Genomic DNA, 19645 nt, shown 5'->3' with positions numbered 1-19645 from the left:
GAAGGTTGTTCTTCGTCGCATGATGTCCCTGCGTTTGTCATGAATTCGCCGCTCTGTACGTTTAGCTCTTTGTGCGGCCACTCATATTCTAGTGAGTTTGCCGGTGAACTTTGGGATGGTGTTCGATCACATCCTACTATGAAAAATGTCAATTGGCTGATACAAATGCTAGTCGGTTTCAAGTTAGTGTCTAACTGTTACAAGCAAACAGAAACAAATGTATGAACACATGTAGTTTGTTTACAGTAATGCAGCAATTGGCAGCAATTGAGTGCAAACAAGCACACACTGGACAGATATTTGCAATAACGTGTTTGCAACCAGCCTGAAAACTAGGGCCTGAAACCCTAGAGGAAGCAAACTTTTTGTCTGCAAAGGTACCTGTGACCCGGGTAATGTGTCCACCATGTGTAGGAGAGAGTTGATTTGTTACAAGGCCAGTAGAGAAGGTTTGCTCATCTTCTCGATGCCTCCTTGCCAAAATATGCCAGAGCCCATTCGCAACAGCTGTTGTTTTCTCAGAGGAGAAAAGCATGCACTTATTTAAAAATGATATGCTACTGATCTATAAAATATCCTGCAGAGCTAGCTGCAAAGTAAAAGGATTGAGAGAACCAAGGATAATCTGAAAGGTTTTGAAAATCCGGGCTGTGGTTTTATATGCATTATCTAGACAGACACACTTTGTTTAGATAATATCAGATTTAGATAAAGACTTAGTTTTTTCTTTGAACATTGTGCACTGTCTTTAAACACATTCACACCCACACTGAGTGTGTCCTATGTGTGTGTTTTGCAGAGCAGGCGATGTTTTGGAGCGCAGGTTTCGACAGCAGGATGGTGGTGGTCAGGCTTGTCCTGTCCCTCTTCACCCTCAACTCCTTCTGCGAAAGTGAGTCCCCTCTACTTATCAGTCTCCTTTCCATCCATCACTTCTAGGTCACTCCTTCTCCTCCATGCTTTTGTTCTCACTCTCTTTTCTGGGAGTCCAAATCTTTCTCACATTTTTTTTATTATTTGTTTAATGTTTCCCTTGTTCTCTCATCCCTCACTTTCTCTCTTTACGCTTTTTGGATGGACCCCTGATGATCCATCTTGTGTCATTTGTCTCCAGGGATTATTTGTGTGTTTGTGTGTGTGTGTGTGTGTGTGTGTGTGCGTGCGCATGCGCGCGTACTTGCGTGCGCATGTACCACGAATTACGGCTCTATGTAAAGCAGTTGTGACAGTCTTGCTGTGACAGGCAGGAGACATGTCCAATCACACGCGCTGCACAAGTGGCAATGGAAAGTTATTAAGCAAATGCCACCACCGCTTTGGATCAACCCCAGTGAGTTTGTAAATGGCCTGGCTTTCCCCACACCTCGTTCCTACTGTCAAGCAAACTGTTCACTCTCCCCCACTCTCAAAAAGTTCACTCTCCCCCACTCTCAAACTGTTTACTCTCCCCCACTCTCAAACTGTTCACTCTCCCCCACTCTCAAACTGTTTACTCACCCCCACTCTCAAACAGTTCACTCTCCCCCAATCTCAAACAGTTCACTCTCCCCCACTCTCAAACTGTTTACTCACCCCCACTCTCAAACAGTTCACTCTCCCCCACTCTCAAACAGTTCACTCTCCCCCACTCTCAAACTGTTCACTCTCCCCCACTCTCAAACTGTTCACTCTCCCCCACTCTCAAACTGTTCACTCTCCCCCACTCTCAAACTGTTCACTCTCCCCCACTCTCAAACTGTTTAATCTCCCCCATTCTCAAACTGTTCACTCTCCCCCACTCTCAAACTGTTCACTCTCCCCCACTCTCATTCCTACTCCTTGTTCTCTCTCTTCCCCCATCTTTCTCCTTTTATACCCCTGTTCTAACCTTAACTTCAACCTCTTTAACCTAACGTGTATGCTTAAACTAATTAGTAAAAATGTATTAATATGATTTAGCCACAATTTGGGGACATTTTTGCCCCATAATATAGCTAGGTCAAAGCCCCCCTCCCAACACAAACACACACACACGTACACCCAATGTTATTATCACAGTGACCTGGACAGTTTCTGATCCCTCTCTGATTCAACCCTGCTGAAATAGAGGAACCAGCAGGTCCTGGAGTGCAGACCTATGAAATCTACCCTAATGCCGCGTTTCCACTGGTTCTTTTCCCCGGTACCGGGGCTACACCGGTGATTTATGCTAATGTTGGCTCTAGACCTTCCTGTTTCAACTATACATTTGGTGCCAAGGACTTAAGGAGGGGCTCACATGGGGAAGGGAAGAGTAATTTATCGACCGGAAAGGTTTTACCGATTACGAAAATAAATAAATAATTAAATTTTCCAAAAAAACATCTGGCAACAAAATAAACAATAACCATGCTCAGTTTGTTTATAATACAGTGTTTGATCTTGAGTAATAAAACGCATTTCTTCCTCTAACTCCTGCGACCGGCTCCTTCTCCACCTACACTCGTAAACACTGCAACGGTATGCTAGTGTAGTCATTATTTAGTTTAATAAGTATTTTGTCAAAACTATCTACCTTTAATAGAAAGATTTGGGAGAATTCTGAGGTAATTTCGTATTGTTATAGGTTCTGCAGGCAACGTCTCGGTCTCAGCGCTTCGTTTTTCTATTGAGTCAATGGCATCGTACCAACTTCAGTCGTTCCAAGTATTTCTGTTCTGATTCTTTGCTTCCCTGTACTGTACTGCTTTATTTTATTTTTATTTTCAGGGATCTGCTTGTTAGATCGGATGAAAACCATTACGTGAAGCCTAAGACTAAGCAAATGATACACATCACTATTCAAACAGCACAACATGCGGCCTTTTCGCTGCACAAAACACGTCAACCCACTAACCCCGCCCTAAGTCCTGAAGTCAGGGGCTTGGCACCAAGAGAGAGTGCCAGTTGGCCACTAGGCCGTGACCGAGTAGCCCAGCCTAGTGGCCAACTGGCACTGGCCTGTGTCAATGGAAACGCAAACATTTCTGGACTGTAGGGTAAAACACCATTGTTTGGAAACGAGGCATAGTGGTGTCTATAGCCTGGACGGGAGGCCCACACGCTCCTCTCTTGCAGCGCTCCACCCTGAAATAAGTATTGCAGATGTAATTAAGGTTCAGTGAAAGCATGCAAGTACGGACGGCGAGGTGAGCTTGTTAGACTCATTAAGAAGCCCAGCCTATCTTCCAATGAGTCCCGGCATCCAGTAAGATCGTCCTGGGAGGAAGTGTTCTCGCACAGCTCCTTCCGTGGTGCGTGAGTGAGCGATGGAGCGAGCAGCCTCCATGTTCTGAGGAGTGATTTACTTTCCCTATCAAACGCTCTCACTTCAAACAGCCCCACCCACCCGCTCTCTCTCGTCTCTCCGGCCTACGCTGCCGCCGCACTCAGCTGATCAAAGGCCGTCAGCTCCATTCCCTGATCTTCCCGACAAAACAGCTTGTATCCCTCTGCCCTCCAGAAACAGAGCCGACACCCCATCTTGTCAGAAACAGTCTGGAATCACACCGGTGCTACCTAATGCCAGGCAGGGTTACATCACGTTACCCTTTTGAGTTTCCCAAAGACATTGCTTTAGCAGTAATATGATTTTGTAGTTATATAAACTACATAAATACTGAGAGTGAAATGGAATGGTTGATACCTTCTCTAATATAATTGCTACATGTACTGTCAACGTGGGATGAATTGCTTTCAAGATAGCATTCACCCCTCAAAGAATATTGGGTCGCGGTTTGGGTCCTAAAGTGAAACCAGTTGAAAAGCACTGACCTGAACGACTGCAAAGTGAAGGAAAATTGAATCTTTAATTTTCAGGCAACATTCCCTTCCTAGAACTGGTGAAACTATGTAAAGACAAGCAGAGCTAAACCTGCAGTGGCTCTGAGAGCGGGACACTCTAGTATGCTTTCATTTCTACTGAATGTCGGCAGTAGTCATTCAGAACATAAACACACACAAACACGTTCGTATGTCTATGGCTTCAGGCACTGAAATATTAATCCATTCACATTTCTCCATACAGTTGAGATATCATAGGCTTTCACTAAATTGGATGTCAGAAGTGACTTTGTAGCAGATTAGGAGAATTTACGCTGCAGGTAAAGAGAATTACTGTAGTGTAGCAAGATATGATAATTGGGTAAGGTTCAGCTTAGCAAACATGCAAAACAATCTTCCTGTCGGGACTCCAAAATGCACATTTCGACGCTACTGTGACATGGGGGGCATCCCTTCTAGACATTACCAATCTCATAACACTCCAGTGTCTAACCTAATCCCACTCTCCTTTTCTCTCTCCCCTCGTCCACAGCCAACCAGCCTCCACGTTTCCAGAACTACTTTTTCAACTCCTACCTCCTCATCTATGAGAACACAGCAGTCGGTAAGCCTCAGTCTGTGTGTGTGTGTTTGAGAGAGACATAACCACGCACACTGTAAGTCAATGAGGAAAGTCGCGGTGGAACAGACTGTCCAGTCATTTGTGATTTATGGAGATATAAACGATCAGAGAGAACATTTTAAAGTCAGTGGTTCGGTTGAATCCCTCTACTTTGGAGAAAGACGGGGAGGTGAAAGCAGTTTTGAAGGCAGAGAGACTACATAGAAACAGACAGAGGAAAAGATACAGAGGCAGAGACACGGAGAGACAAGCAGAGGCTGAGAGAGAGGGTGGAGAAAGATAGATGGATATGTTTTGGAGGCTATGTACAGTTGTGCTGCATTTGATGAGAAGAATAGCCTCTAGGTGCTGTGGAAGATGATGCATAGCAGACACCAGAGGAAGAAGGAACCACATAACTGTCAAAATGAGTTTTACTAAAACGTTTGGTCATGAATGTGGGCCAGTTCAAATCAAGTCTGCCTCATTGTCGAAAAGCCTAAAATAGTATGTTCCAGAAGCTCATTAAGTTAGAGCCAGGTGCTTAGGCCAGGGTTGCGTGTTCGATTCGCGCATTGTTGCACATCCCGAATTGCCAATCTCACCCGTTCTGTAGGGTGGCGTCAGGTGAGAGTGTAAGGGACCATATTGCAACGTCAGTGTTGATTTCAGCTGTCCGACGTGAACACTGTCGGAGTGTGAACACCATTAAGGGAGTCAGTGGCACCTCCAGGCCACATCTACACCAACTGGCAACCTGGCCTGAAGTAGGGCACTATAAGATGAGTAGGGTGTCATTTAGACCACAGCGGATCACTTGCTTTTTAAACATTCTCGTCACTTTTGGTGGTTAAGGTGATTGACAGGTCAATTTGTGAATATCTGGCTTTTCATCACCTGGCCAACTCTCTCAGGGGATATGAATTCAAAACATATATATATTGGAGTTAGTTGCTATATATATATATATATATATATATATATATATATATATATATATATATATATATATATATATATATATATATATATATATATATATATATATATATATATATATATATATATATATATATCATAGTTATTACAGTAAATGTACTATTGCTGTCCTGGCTTTTTGCACTCATCTGTGTTTTGGGAGTGTTCGACTGAAATTGAGTGTTTACATGCAATCAATGCATTGTGAGCATTCTAATCTATAATCCATAATAATCTAGTAAATAGATGTGACCAAGTGTGTGGAAGTGTGTATAGCCACACAGTGGCTATAGATGTGACCAAGTGTGTGGAATGTATTCCGTCCATCGGTGTGCTTTGATTTGTACACGGGAGTGTGTGAACTCTGTGTGTGGGTGTGTGTGTGTGTGTGTCTGTAGCTCATTTCCCTAACCACTAACAGGCCTCTCTCCAAAGTGCCCTCTGGTCATGAATCACAATGTCCTCTCCTTCGGCAGCCGGCTGGCCCCGGCCCAACACCCACCGCTATTGGTGGAGGGGGCAGTCAGTCATGTCCCACTGTGGTCCCTGTGTTGGGCCCTGTGATGGCTTGTTCAGTGGGGTGATTATGAGGGCGGGCTGATTGATTGGACAGTGGCTATTTGTCAAGATTATTGTTTATTAGCTCAGCAGATGTCCTCGTCCTGGAGGGCCTCTAGTACATCCACACGAACGCCAGGCCTGCCACTGAATCAGGCTATACAGACAGACCTGTCAAACTGTAGAGAAAGAAGGTGGAGTGGGGTTGATTGGGGGGGGGGGGGGTGAGTCGGGGCATGACGGGGTGAAGGGTATGTATGCCTTTATCTTTGTAATGGCGTCCGAGGATTAAGTTGGGAGCTAGTAAACACCGATTTCTGTGGTCCCATTACTTATAGAATTTGTCTAATTAGTTGAAATGCACAATGCAGTGAGCATACTAATCACCCTGAATGACAATACTGAACTATAAGGCACACTTGACATAACTCTTCATTGAATTTCCCTGTAAGCCTTCTTGAAGTTAGAGTTAGTTAATTTAGTTTGAGTGGAGTGTGGAGAAATGTCTAGGGCTATGCCTCATCGATGATGCACTTCATAGTATATTACCGTAATATCACTGAAAGCTGTATCGTAGTGTGAAGACTGGATTAGGTGAATACTGGATCTAAAGAGCCATTCTTCTTTCTACATCCCTTGTTGAATAACATGCATTTGATCAAACCCTATTTGGTCAGTGTAATTAACTTTCATGCGTACATTTCGGTATTAGTGCCCCCAGTGGGATTGGAACCCACTATTCTAGGAGAAAGCTATGCCTACAGAGACCGATAGGGCCACATGTCTGAACAGGTATACTGGACACATTACTTGATCCTCAGCGATCAGCCACATGTCTGAACAGGTATACTGGACTCATTACTTGATCCTCAGCGATCAGCCACATGTCTGAACAGGTATACTGGACTCATTACTTGATCCTCAGCAATCAGCCACATGTCTGAACAGGTATACTGGACTCATTACTTGATCCTCAGCGATCAGGTTTCTGCAATAGCCCTGATTGCTCAGTTTGAGTTACCGTGCTGGTTGCTGTTTGCTCCGTAGTAGGCGATGTGATTGGATAGTTTCAAGTTACCCGCTGGTTGCTGTGTGTACTGTTGATGCGGTAACAGTGTGAGGCATGCAATTGGCCTGGCGAGGATGGCGTGATCAGCCTTGTCCCTGTAAACAGTTTGAGATTCAGGGAGAGGCATCAGCGTGTTGAGAAGGAAAATAAAGTTGGCGGGACTTCAGAAACACACACTTTGCATTTTACTATGCTTGTGGGGACCCCAGTTTATATTAAAAACCCTGTTCTCCCAAACCCTTTACCATAATCCTAACCCCCTACATTAAGCCAATCCTGATATTTATTATTGCCAAAAAAAGCTTTTTCCTAATGAGGACTGCCTTGCAAAATGTCACACACACAAACACTGGGTTATAATCATGAGCAGGGACATCCTGGTAAGAGCCTTCACATTCAGGTGTGTTTACATGTGCTAGTTAGTACAGGAGCAGGTCTTCCCTTTGTCTACCGCACCCAGCCCCCCCCCCCACCCCCCCCCCCCGCCCCCATTTCCCTGCCCACCACACCGTCACCGCTCATCCCGCTCTCCCCCCACCTTCTCCCTGGCAGAGAATCAGTGGCTGGGCTGCTTCCACCACCGAGCCAGCCCCGGCCAGAGGAGGCCCATGTGTATGGATGAAGGAACATCCAACATCTGACCGCGACATGGATATTTGATCTAAGGCTGCTCCTCCTCCCTTCACCGGAGGGGGTCTGGTCTAGACATGGAGACGCTTCACACGTAGATTACACCGATAGTATCCACAGGCTGACTTGGTGATTGGCTGAGTACTGAAGTATTAGTCGTTTGGCAAACTCCATGTTCTTTGAGGAAGACAAGATTCTAGTGAAAAGTCCCTTATTTCAGGGAAATTGGATGTCCTTGTTCCCAGTTAGTCAGTTGTTGCTTGAGTGATTTAAAAACCAAATGTTTTCATGTCCAGTTTGAAAAAAATACAGTTGTTTGCAAAGCGCTATTGTTTGTGTTTTCGAGTGTACTCAAATTGCATCAAAGGGAGGACCAACTTGAGTTTATACTATTTAGGTGAGGACATTCTGGGAAACTGAGGAACTTTCGGCTGGTTCTTCCATTCACAATACCGGCTATCATGCTTGGCGTTTCGCGTGTGGTTCAGACTAAGTCTTCCATTTGGGGTAGGGGCTAGGTCTTCAGGGCAATTGTTTTTTTAAGATTACAACATTTCCGGTCCTCACTTTTAATGCAATTCTCTAATGTGTGGGGATTTGAGTGTGTGTGGCAGGGGGATCATGCTCACCCGGGGGTCCCCTGTCTATTTTAAGTAGTTGTTAATTGTGTTCATTGTGTCAGGAAATGCAATGTGTAATTAGGGAGAGTGCTGTCTTTGATTAAGCACTTTCATCTCTTAATCCACTTTGCCCTGATCTGGCAGATTTAAATCCTCTGCTGGGTAATTATGTGTCTGTGTGCGTGCACGTGTGTGTGCATGTGTGCGCGTGTAGTGGACGACAACATTTCTTGAAACAAAATTAATACTCTGTTTGAATGATTGTTTCTGCTTGCCTCATGGTTTATGCCCAGTTAGTGTTATATCATCTTTTAATTTAATACAAAAGCTGGATTCATAAGAACAGATCACTTACAATGTTCCAGAACTAAGTGGTGCAAAGAAGCGTATCTTACTATCAAACTGAAGGCCCTGTAGAGAACTCACAACATGGTGAAAGTCATTAACACAGAAGTTGCAGATACATTATTTAATCTTATGTGGTGAAGCATTTTTATTTTGTATGTGTATATAAATATAATTATATATATTTATTTATATAATTTGTTTTGTTTAATTATGAAAATTTGGTAAGAAATTTTGCTCAGATCTTTCACTTTCCTATGTTGATTGCAATTCTCTCGCTCAGCTGTCTTGTTTCCTGGGTGTCTATCCATATGTCTTGAGCCCACAGACATTTCTTCGCCACTATGAGTTGGGATTTGCCTCCCTCCCAACGATTTCTAGAGTGGCAACATATTCTGACAGTTCTCATTGGTCCCAGAATCTCGTTGGCCAGCCCAGAGTTGGCCAACGAGATAACAATATCGATATTCTCTGATTGGTTAGATGTTAGAGACAATTCAATCTGCAGTTAATTTGTTTTGTACAACCCCGCTCATTTTCCCTCACCACAAACATCTTCTAGGATGCCAGTTTGACAGAATGCATGCAGCAATCGATAGAGCAGCAGAATTAAACTTTGGGTGTCATCAGCAGTGTTGGGGGCAATACTTTACAAAGTAATGCGTAACAATATTCAGACTACTTTTTAAAGGTAACTAGTAATGTATTGCATTCGTTATTTCATTTATGTGGCAACAACGGATTCAAAGATGGCAGCACCGGCCCTCCCTGCTGAAGTTCATGGTACCCTTACCAAAGCCACTCGCCCAGCTCCTATTCATTTTAAAACAATATGTAGCACAGACAAGCGATTTGTGCAGCGGAAGGCTGAGCTTTGTGATTCAAGCTTGGGAAGCAGTTTACTATTTCAACTACATCATTACCATAAGTCCCCATTTATAACATTGATTTTGTATCTTTGCGTGTATACAAACCTGAGTATTAACCGCACCCATGTATAATTCCTGGAGAATTATGACTCGTACATACATTGTGCATTAATATTAAATATTAATGTACAATATTAAATATCTGTCAAAATGAATTTGTTGAAGAATAAAATGTTTTTGAAAACCCTTTCACGCCAATTGTATAAAATCTGCTACATGTGTTTCTGAGACTTCTACGTCGTCAAGAAATCATCTGTGAATAAGTTTGCCGGAGAAAAGGGTTTTAAAAATGTCAACTTGTGTGTTAGCCACACCGATGTAACCAAAGTGGATCCCAAATCATCCTCCATTATTTCCAGGCAAACGATTGTTCAATCCGATTGAACATGTAGCTGCCACTTCAGAGCTTTATTAAAAACAAATGATTAAGGAGGGCACTTATCATATAAAGGGTGTGGGGCAGCGGGGCTTGTTTAGGATTCACCAGAGTACAATTAAATTCTGTTAATAAACGTTAGGTAGTCCACATTGTATATGGGATGTGTTAAAAGTGGTTTAATAGTGGTTGTTAATATAAGCAGATTTTTTTTTCTCTTTTGTCAACTATAGTTAATAGTAAATTAACATCTAAATACATGTTCTGTTTCTAAACCCAACTTTTCTGAATAATTTCAGAACAGATTTAGTAATTATTCACCTCTTAAATAATCCTGGCCTGAAAATGTGGAGGCACTTGCAGTATAAAATCATTTATTGTTTAAGTGATTCTTGAGATAATTACTTGAGATAATAAGATTGGTCACTCTTGCTGTATAATGATTGATGATTGATTATGTTCCTGGTGAGTGACAATGACTTTGTAATTATATGATGTCCCATTAAATGTGTGCCTTTTGGGCAAGTGACCAACACGTGAATATAGAATCAAAGGTAAAGGCTAAGTAACTTAACACCTTACCTTCTCAAGCAGGTACAGTAACTAAGCTGTGTGCAGTTAGGTCAAAAAAATTTTGGAAACTGACACAAATGTTGTTATTTTGACTGTTTACTGAAATATATTCATGTTACAGTTAAATAATGTGCTGAAAGTGAAGTCTCTCAGCATTAATTTGAGGGAATTCACATCCAAATTGGGAAGGGTTTAGGAATTTCAGTTATTTCATATGTAGCCCCCTCTTTTTCAAGGGACCAAAAGTTATTGGATAAGTGACTCAAAAGCTGTATCATGGACATGTGTGGGCTTTACATCTTCATCAATTAAACAGGTAAAAGGTCTGGAGTTGATTCCAGGCGTGGCATTTGGAATCTGTTGCTGTGAAACACAACATGTGGTCAAAGGAGCTCTGAATGCAAATTAATCAGGCCATCCTTAGGCTGCAAAAGTAAAACATTCCACCAGAAAACATCTAAAAAAGCCAGCCCAGTTCTGGAACAGCATTCTTTGGACAGATGAAACTAAGATCAACCTGTTGCAGAATTATAAAAAGAAAAAAAGGCATGGAGAAGGCTTGGAACGGCGTATGATCTGAAGCACACCACATTATCTGTAAAACACGGTGGAGGCAGTGTGATTTCATGGGCATTCATGGCTTCCAGTGGCACTGGGTCACTAGTGTTTGTTAATGATGTGACAAAAGACAAAAGCTGGAAGGCACTTCAGTTTACAGATGGACAATGACCCGAAACATACTGCAAAAGTAACCCAGGAGTTTTTTAAGGCAAAGAAGTGGAATATTCTGCAACCTGATCTCAACCCAATCGAGCAAGCATTTCACGTGCTGAAGACAAAACTTAAGGCAGAAAGATGCACAAACAAACAACAAATGAAGACAGCTGCAGTAAAGACCTGGGAAAGCATCACAAAGGAGTAAACCTAGCTTTTGGTGATATCCAGGTGTTACAGACTTCAAGCAGTCATTGCCTGCAAAGGATTCTTGACAAAGTAATAAAAATGAACATTTTAATAATGATTACGTTAATTTGTCCAATTACATTTGGGCCCATGAAATTAGGGGACTGTGTATGCAAATGGTTGCAATTCCTAAATGTTTCATACAATACTTTTTCTTCAACCCGTTGAATTAAATATGAAAGTCTGCACTTCAGTTGCATCTCGGTTGTTTCATTTCAAATCCGTTGTGGTGGGGTACAGAGCCAAAATTATGGATATTGTGTCAGTGTCCAAATATTTCCGGACCTAACTGTAATTAGTTACTTAATGGGATCTGTAACTAGTAATGGTAGTTAGTTTCTTTTTAAAGTAAGATTCCCCAACACTGCATCCTGGCTGTTCCAAAGCCTCTCGGTGGTGATTCTCTCATCTAGGTGCCTTAAAACATGGAGAATGGAACATCCATTTTGAAGAGTTGCATATATCGGGCCTTCCATATGTATTGCGACACTAAAGTCAAAATTGCTGTTTTTGCTTCACATTAAAGGCACAAGAAAATACAATTAAACCAGTGGTCTCAAACCGGTTCCACGGGGGGCCATGTGTCTGCAGGTTTTTGGGTTTTCCTTTAAATTGGTTCCCAGTTCAGACCTAAACAACTAGGTGGGGGTAGAAATTAACCAATTAGTGACCTAATTTTTCTAACCTGATAATAGTATTTGAAACATTGAAATGTGTCCTTTTGTGAGGAGACATGAGAAAATGCATTGAAAGGGAATTGTGATTTCAAAACACAATCTTTACACTTTAAGATTATTAGCAGATTAAACTCAGGCTGACTACTTCAAGGCTGTTTCGGAGTCAAGCTGTGTGATGGTTGGGAGTGTTGGGCGTGTAAGGAAAGGAAAGGCACTCTGGTGCATGAATTCTGGGCAGCCAGTCACGAAAACATCAAATTATTTATTATTGACAACAAAATTTTCTCACTGCCTGTTAATTCTAGATTTAGTTTGGGTACACACATCCCTTAAGCTAGAAAGAAAACTTCTGGATAGAAAATGCAAAGTCTTTGCTTAACCACCCCGCTTCTCTAAAATGGTCACTTCAGCAGCAAACGAGAAATAATATTTTCCCGACCTAACCATATAGAGAATCTGAACAAACTGTTTTCCCTGTTTCCATTTTCCACAAGCAAGCCGTCGAGTTGGGTTCTTTTCTTTTCAACGGTGAACAACTTAAGCTCTTATAGTACCATTTTATAAATGTGCATTCAGCAACATTGCAATTGTACGGTTTTATATATGAATTTGAAATAAACTTGCTGCACAATCTCACAGAGAACAGTAGTTAGTACTTCACTTCGGTTTCATGTAAACATGTATTTTAAAAAGAGAGACCAAGAAGTAGTTCAAAAGGTTTTTGTTGAAGGCTGCTGTTATGCTGTCATTCAATTATCATACAACTACTTTAAGCTGTTTTATTTTCACATTGTAGTGAGCAGCAGAGCTAGGTCTTTTTATAGCATGTTGACAATGGGAGGATAGCAGCAGGTAGTTTTACAGGCTTCCCTCCCTTATTAACGAGTTTGGCCTGTCTTTCCCTCTCTCTCTGTATCCCACTTGCTGCTGCACTAAATACCCAGGAATTTTAATTAGCTCCCCCGCTTTACTAATTCAATAATAATTAAGGAGCAGGAAGTTGCCCCCAGGAGTGACGCATTAAGCCCTCCCCTAAACGTGTTGATAATGTCTGTGTACTCGCCCCTCCACAGCCCCCCCCCCCCCCAGCCACTGCCTCCATCTCATTATGGATGATGACTATTTTAAGTCATCCCTCTCTCTGCCCTCATTTGTGTGTGTGTGAATGCGGGTATGAATGCTGTGTGTGTGTGTCTGTGTGTGTGTGAAGGTGCTTAACTGTACATCAAGGTTTAGCGGTGGGTTGACGAGCTGCCAGGTCTGTTCCTCCATCTGCTTCATTGATTAACCAGGCCATTACCAGGACAGAGTAGGGGCCTCACACCTGGCTCTCAGTGTAAATCACTGGCTGAATGAAGGGCCACTCTGTGACCAAATAATTTACACAGAACGAGAAGTTTGTTTACAGCAAGTATAGCGTCCGGAGCGTCTCACTGTTTTGGACTTGAAACACAAAACCGAATTGTAAATGTTGCCTTATATCTAACGCTTAAGCTAAGAAATATTTTTTTTCAAATAGGGACTGGAGACATTTCCACACCTAATGTTTTTTGCCAGCCTGTCAGCTAGAATAAAAGTTAAACACAATACATTTGACAAAGGCTTTCACATTGGTCTTAGTATTTCTTTGCTTTAGTTTTGGCTTAGAGGTGGCAACAGTGGTAGCTGATGGGATTCTGTATATAGTGTTGACTCACTTCGTTTTCTTGTACCAATGTCCCCTTTAAGCTATGCTTGTGTTTGGCCTTGTAACTCTAAGACTGTCACACGGAGGAACTGCCAGCCCTCTTTGAGGCGTAAGATTCCACTTCACTGAGCTCATGTTATTACTTTGCTCTATTTACAATATATATACATTTTTCTCTAATCAAGTCAACATATCAGCAAATTGTCAATGCCATAGATTAAAATCAATCTAACTCTGCAAGACTGATAGGTTTTGTGTGATTTTTTAACAGTTGGTAACTGTTACATTGGGCCCAATATTGGCATTTGAACAAATATTGTGTCAAACTATGAACTTAATAATGATACTCTATGGAGTGTATAATAGGCTGTAGTCAAGCTACCCTGTTTCTTTCCTCAGGGGCTTCCTACCTGTTCTTGCACTGTAATATGACATCAACTTTGATTCTATATGTATCAAATTCAATATGAAATAAATTGTAAAGATGAAAAATTAAGTTGAAAACCTGATAATATCTTTGATCCTAAGCAATACAAAACAAAGCTAAAACAAGAACAACACTCCATTTCAAAAGCAAGAACATACAATTTGAAAACTAATGCCACCTCTGTTTTTTCCACTTTTTCAACAACCAACCATATTGATATGTATTGTCTCAGGTTGCCTGCCATTACTACCTGTGGTTATGGTACTCAGATCTTTGCTTTGTTGTTTGTTTCTTTTGCTAGTTATTTTTTTTTCCGATTGCAAGCTTCTGCAACAATTTCTTATGAAGGACAGGGTTTACGGTACAGAGAGGTGTTGATAGTGCATCTGTATTGATCCACCTGTGACGTTCAGCCTAAGCCAGTCCATTGGCAGGTTGGCTTTTGTTCTGACCTGTCACAATCACACAACTAATCTTCCATACATCCACTGGAGCAGTGTTGTCCAAATACAGTTTAAAAAAACATCTTGCAAGTGTTACTAAAAAGTCCTGCTTTGACAATATGGGGTATTGTGTGTAGACTGATTAGGATTTTTTTTATTTTTCAATCCATCTTATAAGAAGGCTGTAACATACAAAAAAATGCGGAATGTAAATATTTCCCGAAGGTGCTGTGGGTGGCTACTTCTAAATTGCACCACGGTGGCCATGGAATGGCTATTTTACATTTGGCACCTATTAATTTCCCTGTGACCTGGTGCTGACTGTCTGTATGTGTTGAGAGGATGGTGGAGGCTGGGGGAGCAGCGTAGGCGCAGCAGGCAGCTGAGGAGAACAGTGTCAGCACCATTATTTTATGGCTCAATGGGCAGCATGCTCTCAGGTCATGACAGTTGTGTACCAGAGCTGCCAGAAATGTCTGGTGAGGAAGCATTTGCCACAGCATTTTTGAATTAGTTTAGTAAAAAAAAAGATTCATGCTTTTAAGTACAAATTATGTTCTTTCCTTTGTTTCTGATATGATGTTTTTCTTTACAATTCTATACATTATGATTTTTATTATTTGGATCTGGATCTCAACCTCTATTGTTTTACTTATTGCTTTATTATCACCAGTGGGAGCAGTTTGACTGTTTGCCTGCATGCTCCTTGCTCCCTCCTACCAGTAAACCCTCCCTGTCCATTCTGGTCCTAAAGCCAGCTCACACATAGCTCTAAGTGGCTGTTGTCTTTAAATTAGGAATGGAAGGATTTTAGCCTTTTTTTCTAATTAGTTGGAGCTAGTTGACATACCCAATTGATGTCCCTGATGAATTACGTGTCAGACCCTCGCGATCCACCGTGTGGTAACATCTGAGTGAGACTGGGGATTGTTGACTGGATGCTGTTATTGTAAAACCGAATAGGTTCTTGAATTACCTGCTTAAAAAGGGTTACATAGAATATATCAGTATGGCCCTGCGTTCATAGAATACATCAATATGGCCCTGTGTTGATAGAATACATCAATATGGCCCTGTGTTGATAGAAAACATCAGTATGGCCCTGTGTTGATAGAAAACATCAGTATGGCCCTGTGTTGATAGAATACATCAATATGGCCCTGTGTTGATAGAAAACATCAGTATGGCCCTGTGTTGATAGAATACATCAGTATGGCCCTGTGTTGATAGAATACATCAATATGGCCCTGTGTTGATAGAAAACATCAGTATGGCCCTGTGTTGATAGAATACATCAATATGGCCCTGTGTTGATAGAATACATCAATATGGCCCTGTGTTGATAGAAAACATCAGTATGGCCCTGTGTTGATAGAATACATCAGTATGGCCCTGTGTTGATAGAATACATCAATATGGCCCTGTGTTGATAGAAAACATCAGTATGGCCCTGTGTTGATAGAATACATCAATATGGCCCTGTGTTGATAGAATACATCAATATGGCCCTGTGTTGATAGAAAACATCAGTATGGCCCTGTGTTGATAGAATACATCAATATGGCCCTGTGTTGATAGAATACATCAATATGGCCCTGTGTTGATAGAAAACATCAGTATGGCCCTGTGTTGATAGAATACATCAGTATGGCCCTGTGTTGATAGAATACATCAATATGGCCCTGTGTTGATAGAATACATCAGTATGGCCCTGTGTTGATAGAATACATCAGTATGGCCCTGTGTTGATAGAATATATCAGTATGGCCCTGTGTTGATAGAATACATCAATATGGCCCTGTGTTGATAGAATACATCAGTATGGCCCTGTGTTGATAGAATACATCAATATGGCCCTGTGTTGATAGAATACATCAATACGGCCCTGTGTTGATAGAATACATCAATATGGCCCTGTGTTGATAGAATACATCAGTATGGCCCTGTGTTGATGGAATACATCAGTATGGCCCTGTGTTGATAGAATACATCAATATGGCCGTGTTGATAGAATACATCAGTATGGCCCTGTGTTGATCGAATACATCAATATGGCCCTGTGTTGATCGAATACATCAGTATGGCCCTGTGTTCATAGAATACATCAATACGGCCCTGTGTTGATAGAATACATCAATATGGCCCTGTGTTGATGGAATACATCAGTATGGCCCTGTGTTGATAGAATACATCAATATGGCCCTGTGTTGATCGAATACATCAATATGGCCCTGTGTTGATCGAATACATCAATATGGCCCTGTGTTGATCGAATACATCAGTATGGCCCTGTGTTCATAGAATACATCAATACGGCCCTGTGTTGATAGAATACATCAATATGGCCCTGTGTTGATAGAATACATCAATATGGCCCTGTGTTGATAGAAAACATCAGTATGGCCCTGTGTTGATAGAATACATCAGTATGGCCCTGTGTTGATAGAATACATCAATATGGCCCTGTGTTGATAGAATACATCAATATGGCCCTGTGTTGATAGAATACATCAGTATGGCCCTGTGTTGATAGAAAACATCAGTATGGCCCTGTGTTGATAGAATACATCAGTATGGCCCTGTGTTGATAGAATACATCAGTATGGCCCTGTGTTGATAGAATACATCAGTATGGCCCTGTGTTGATAGAATACATCAATATGGCCCTGTGTTGATAGAATACATCAGTATGGCCCTGTGTTGATAGAATACATCAGTATGGCCCTGTGTTGATAGAATACATCAGTATGGCCCTGTGTTGATAGAATACATCAGTATGGCCCTGTGTTGATAGAATACATCAGTATGGCCCTGTGTTGATAGAATACATCAGTATGGCCCTGTGTTGATAGTGTTGCAAGTGTATGAAATTGACTATAGGTATGAGGAATGATGTCACTCCAGTACCACCTCCTCCATGTAGTATTTCTGTCTCTGTCTCTCTGTTAGTGTGTCAGTGTCTCTCTGTCTCGTTGAAGCAGTGTGTCTGTGTACTTGTCTGTTAGCCAAACCCTGTCCGTGCCTTAGGGTACAACTGTTCGTCTATCTGTCACTGTCTGCGAGCTACTACGCAGTATCATGGCCAGGTGTGCTTTTAGGCTCTCAGAGCCGTCGCTTGTTTGGGCCAAATCGTAATGTGGCGTGCTCTCTGTGGATGTTTCTTTCTGTGCCTTTTTTGTGTGTATAGGATATTATACTGGTTTGTACTATGGTTGTGACATGGCATGTTTCCCATTAAAACGATAAGATAAAAATACATATTTTATTTGACACGAATTGGAACTAAGTGGCTTGTTTTACGATGATCAGGATTTGATAGGAGTTCTTTTGTGACTGACTTATTTTAATTTGTGAATAAAAATAAAAATAAATCTTGAGACTAAGCTCTCTGTAGTAGAAATGTTCACACACCTAGTGAGGACTACATGGATGGTCCAACTGGGGATATTTTAACTAATTGGGACAGAATCTTTAATTGGCTACGGAATCTTTAATGTTGCCAGCACGATGCTACTAATGTTTAACCCACATTTTCTAACACTATTGCCAGAGAATTTCTTTCTGAGAAAAAAACCATGGCCCATGGTTGTGCTAGGCTTGCACTTATGGCTAGCGAAATTCTAACAACCATGCTTGCTATCAAAAGAGAGCGCATTATTTCGGCAGAGCAGTAGTTATCTTCAGTCTAATCTATTAATAATGTCAGTCCATAACCAATAACCTTATCATGCTCATAAAACCGAATAATGCTGTCTTAATGTTAACTTTCATTTAAATGTAATTGATTTCAGGTACAGTACACAGAGACATTACCTTGACTTCATGTATGGAGCCTCTGACTCATCGCAAGATGATGTAAGTCGCACGTGACACGTATAGGCTGCGCAGCCATCGGCCATGTTCTGCGGATAGCAATATTTTGTAAAACGTCCTATTGGCGCTGATTAATCAGCCAAAGGATTAATCAGTTGACCACTGCAACACACGGAGGCGGCACTAAACTTTGGGAAGGCTGTTGCCTTTGAGTTTTGAATGCTGGAAAAACCCTGTGTATAGATATATAGAATTCCACCAGCCAAAGTGGCTAGTAAGAGTGAAGCCACAGCCAAATTCGCATGCGGTGGGTACTAATGTCTGGCCCTGCATAAGAGGGGTGTGTAGATTATCGTAGGCACATTTGAAGCTTTTTTTTTTTTGGTGAGTCCGGCTACAGCAGTTTGGCGTACATCTAGACAACAAAATTAATCTCGGGCATGGAAGCTTGACCAAGTCAACTAACTGGATGAAGCCTCAACACTTTTTCAACGTGTTGAAAAAACATGCTAAAAACCTAAATATCCCTTACGAATAAACATTAAAATGTGCGTAGGGTTAAGGGTTTAGGGTTATGTTAAAGAATTAGGGAAAACAATGGAAACATTTTCAGGGACCTCACAAGCATAGTAAAATGTGAACTTGTGTGTTTCTGAAGTCCCACCTACCTGTCTTTTTTTTTCTCAACACACTGATGCCTCTCCCTGAATCTCTCGGCAAATTGTTTACAGGGACACGGCTGATCTTCTTACCTTGCTGCAGTGTGCTAATTGGCTCCCTATTCCTTCTGCAGTGCACTACTTTTAACCTGAGCTATATGGCCTGACATTAGGCCTGTGTCAAAAGAAGTGCGCAATTGGGAATAGTGCGCCATTTCATATACATCCATTGTCGTAGAAGAGGGCTCGGGTGTAAGTGGGGCATGCATAGGGTGACACGTTGACATATCTGGCTGTGTGTAACTGTGCACGATAGTATACCAGCCTCACCACTGTCTTGATGGATGGCATGTTTGCAGACTTCGCTGAACTGTAGAAAGCATTATTTCCAGCGCGATGGAAGGAAAGGAGAGAGGGAGAGGGGGTGGGACCGGGGGTTGAGGCAGAGAGAGAGAGAGAGAGAGAATTGGCAACATTGGAAAAGAGAGAATAAGGAAAGACCGTAGAGGAGAAAGTA

At 41.7% G+C, this 19645-nt stretch overlaps 1 protein-coding gene across 7 annotated transcripts in view; it reads left to right on the top strand.

Annotated features, from left to right (window-relative positions):
- The window catches only part of cdh23 (cadherin-related 23), a 306221-nt gene that overhangs the window by 33464 nt on the left and 253112 nt on the right, over window positions 1–19645 (top strand). For all 7 annotated transcript variants that reach the window (XM_034292848.1, XM_034292850.1, XM_020047355.3 and 4 more), the window contains exons 2-3: window positions 800–892; window positions 4313–4384. In XM_034292848.1, coding sequence (XP_034148739.1) covers window positions 808–892; window positions 4313–4384 — 157 coding nt within the window. In that variant the 5' untranslated portion in view covers window positions 800–807. The remainder of the gene's footprint in view (window positions 1–799; window positions 893–4312; window positions 4385–19645) is intronic.

This window comes from Esox lucius, chromosome 6 (genome assembly GCF_011004845.1).
Source record: "Esox lucius isolate fEsoLuc1 chromosome 6, fEsoLuc1.pri, whole genome shotgun sequence".
In the NCBI taxonomy this organism is placed as follows: domain Eukaryota; kingdom Metazoa; phylum Chordata; class Actinopteri; order Esociformes; family Esocidae; genus Esox; species Esox lucius.
Note: the sequence above shows the minus strand (reverse complement) of the source record. Positions and strands in the feature narration are given on the sequence as shown.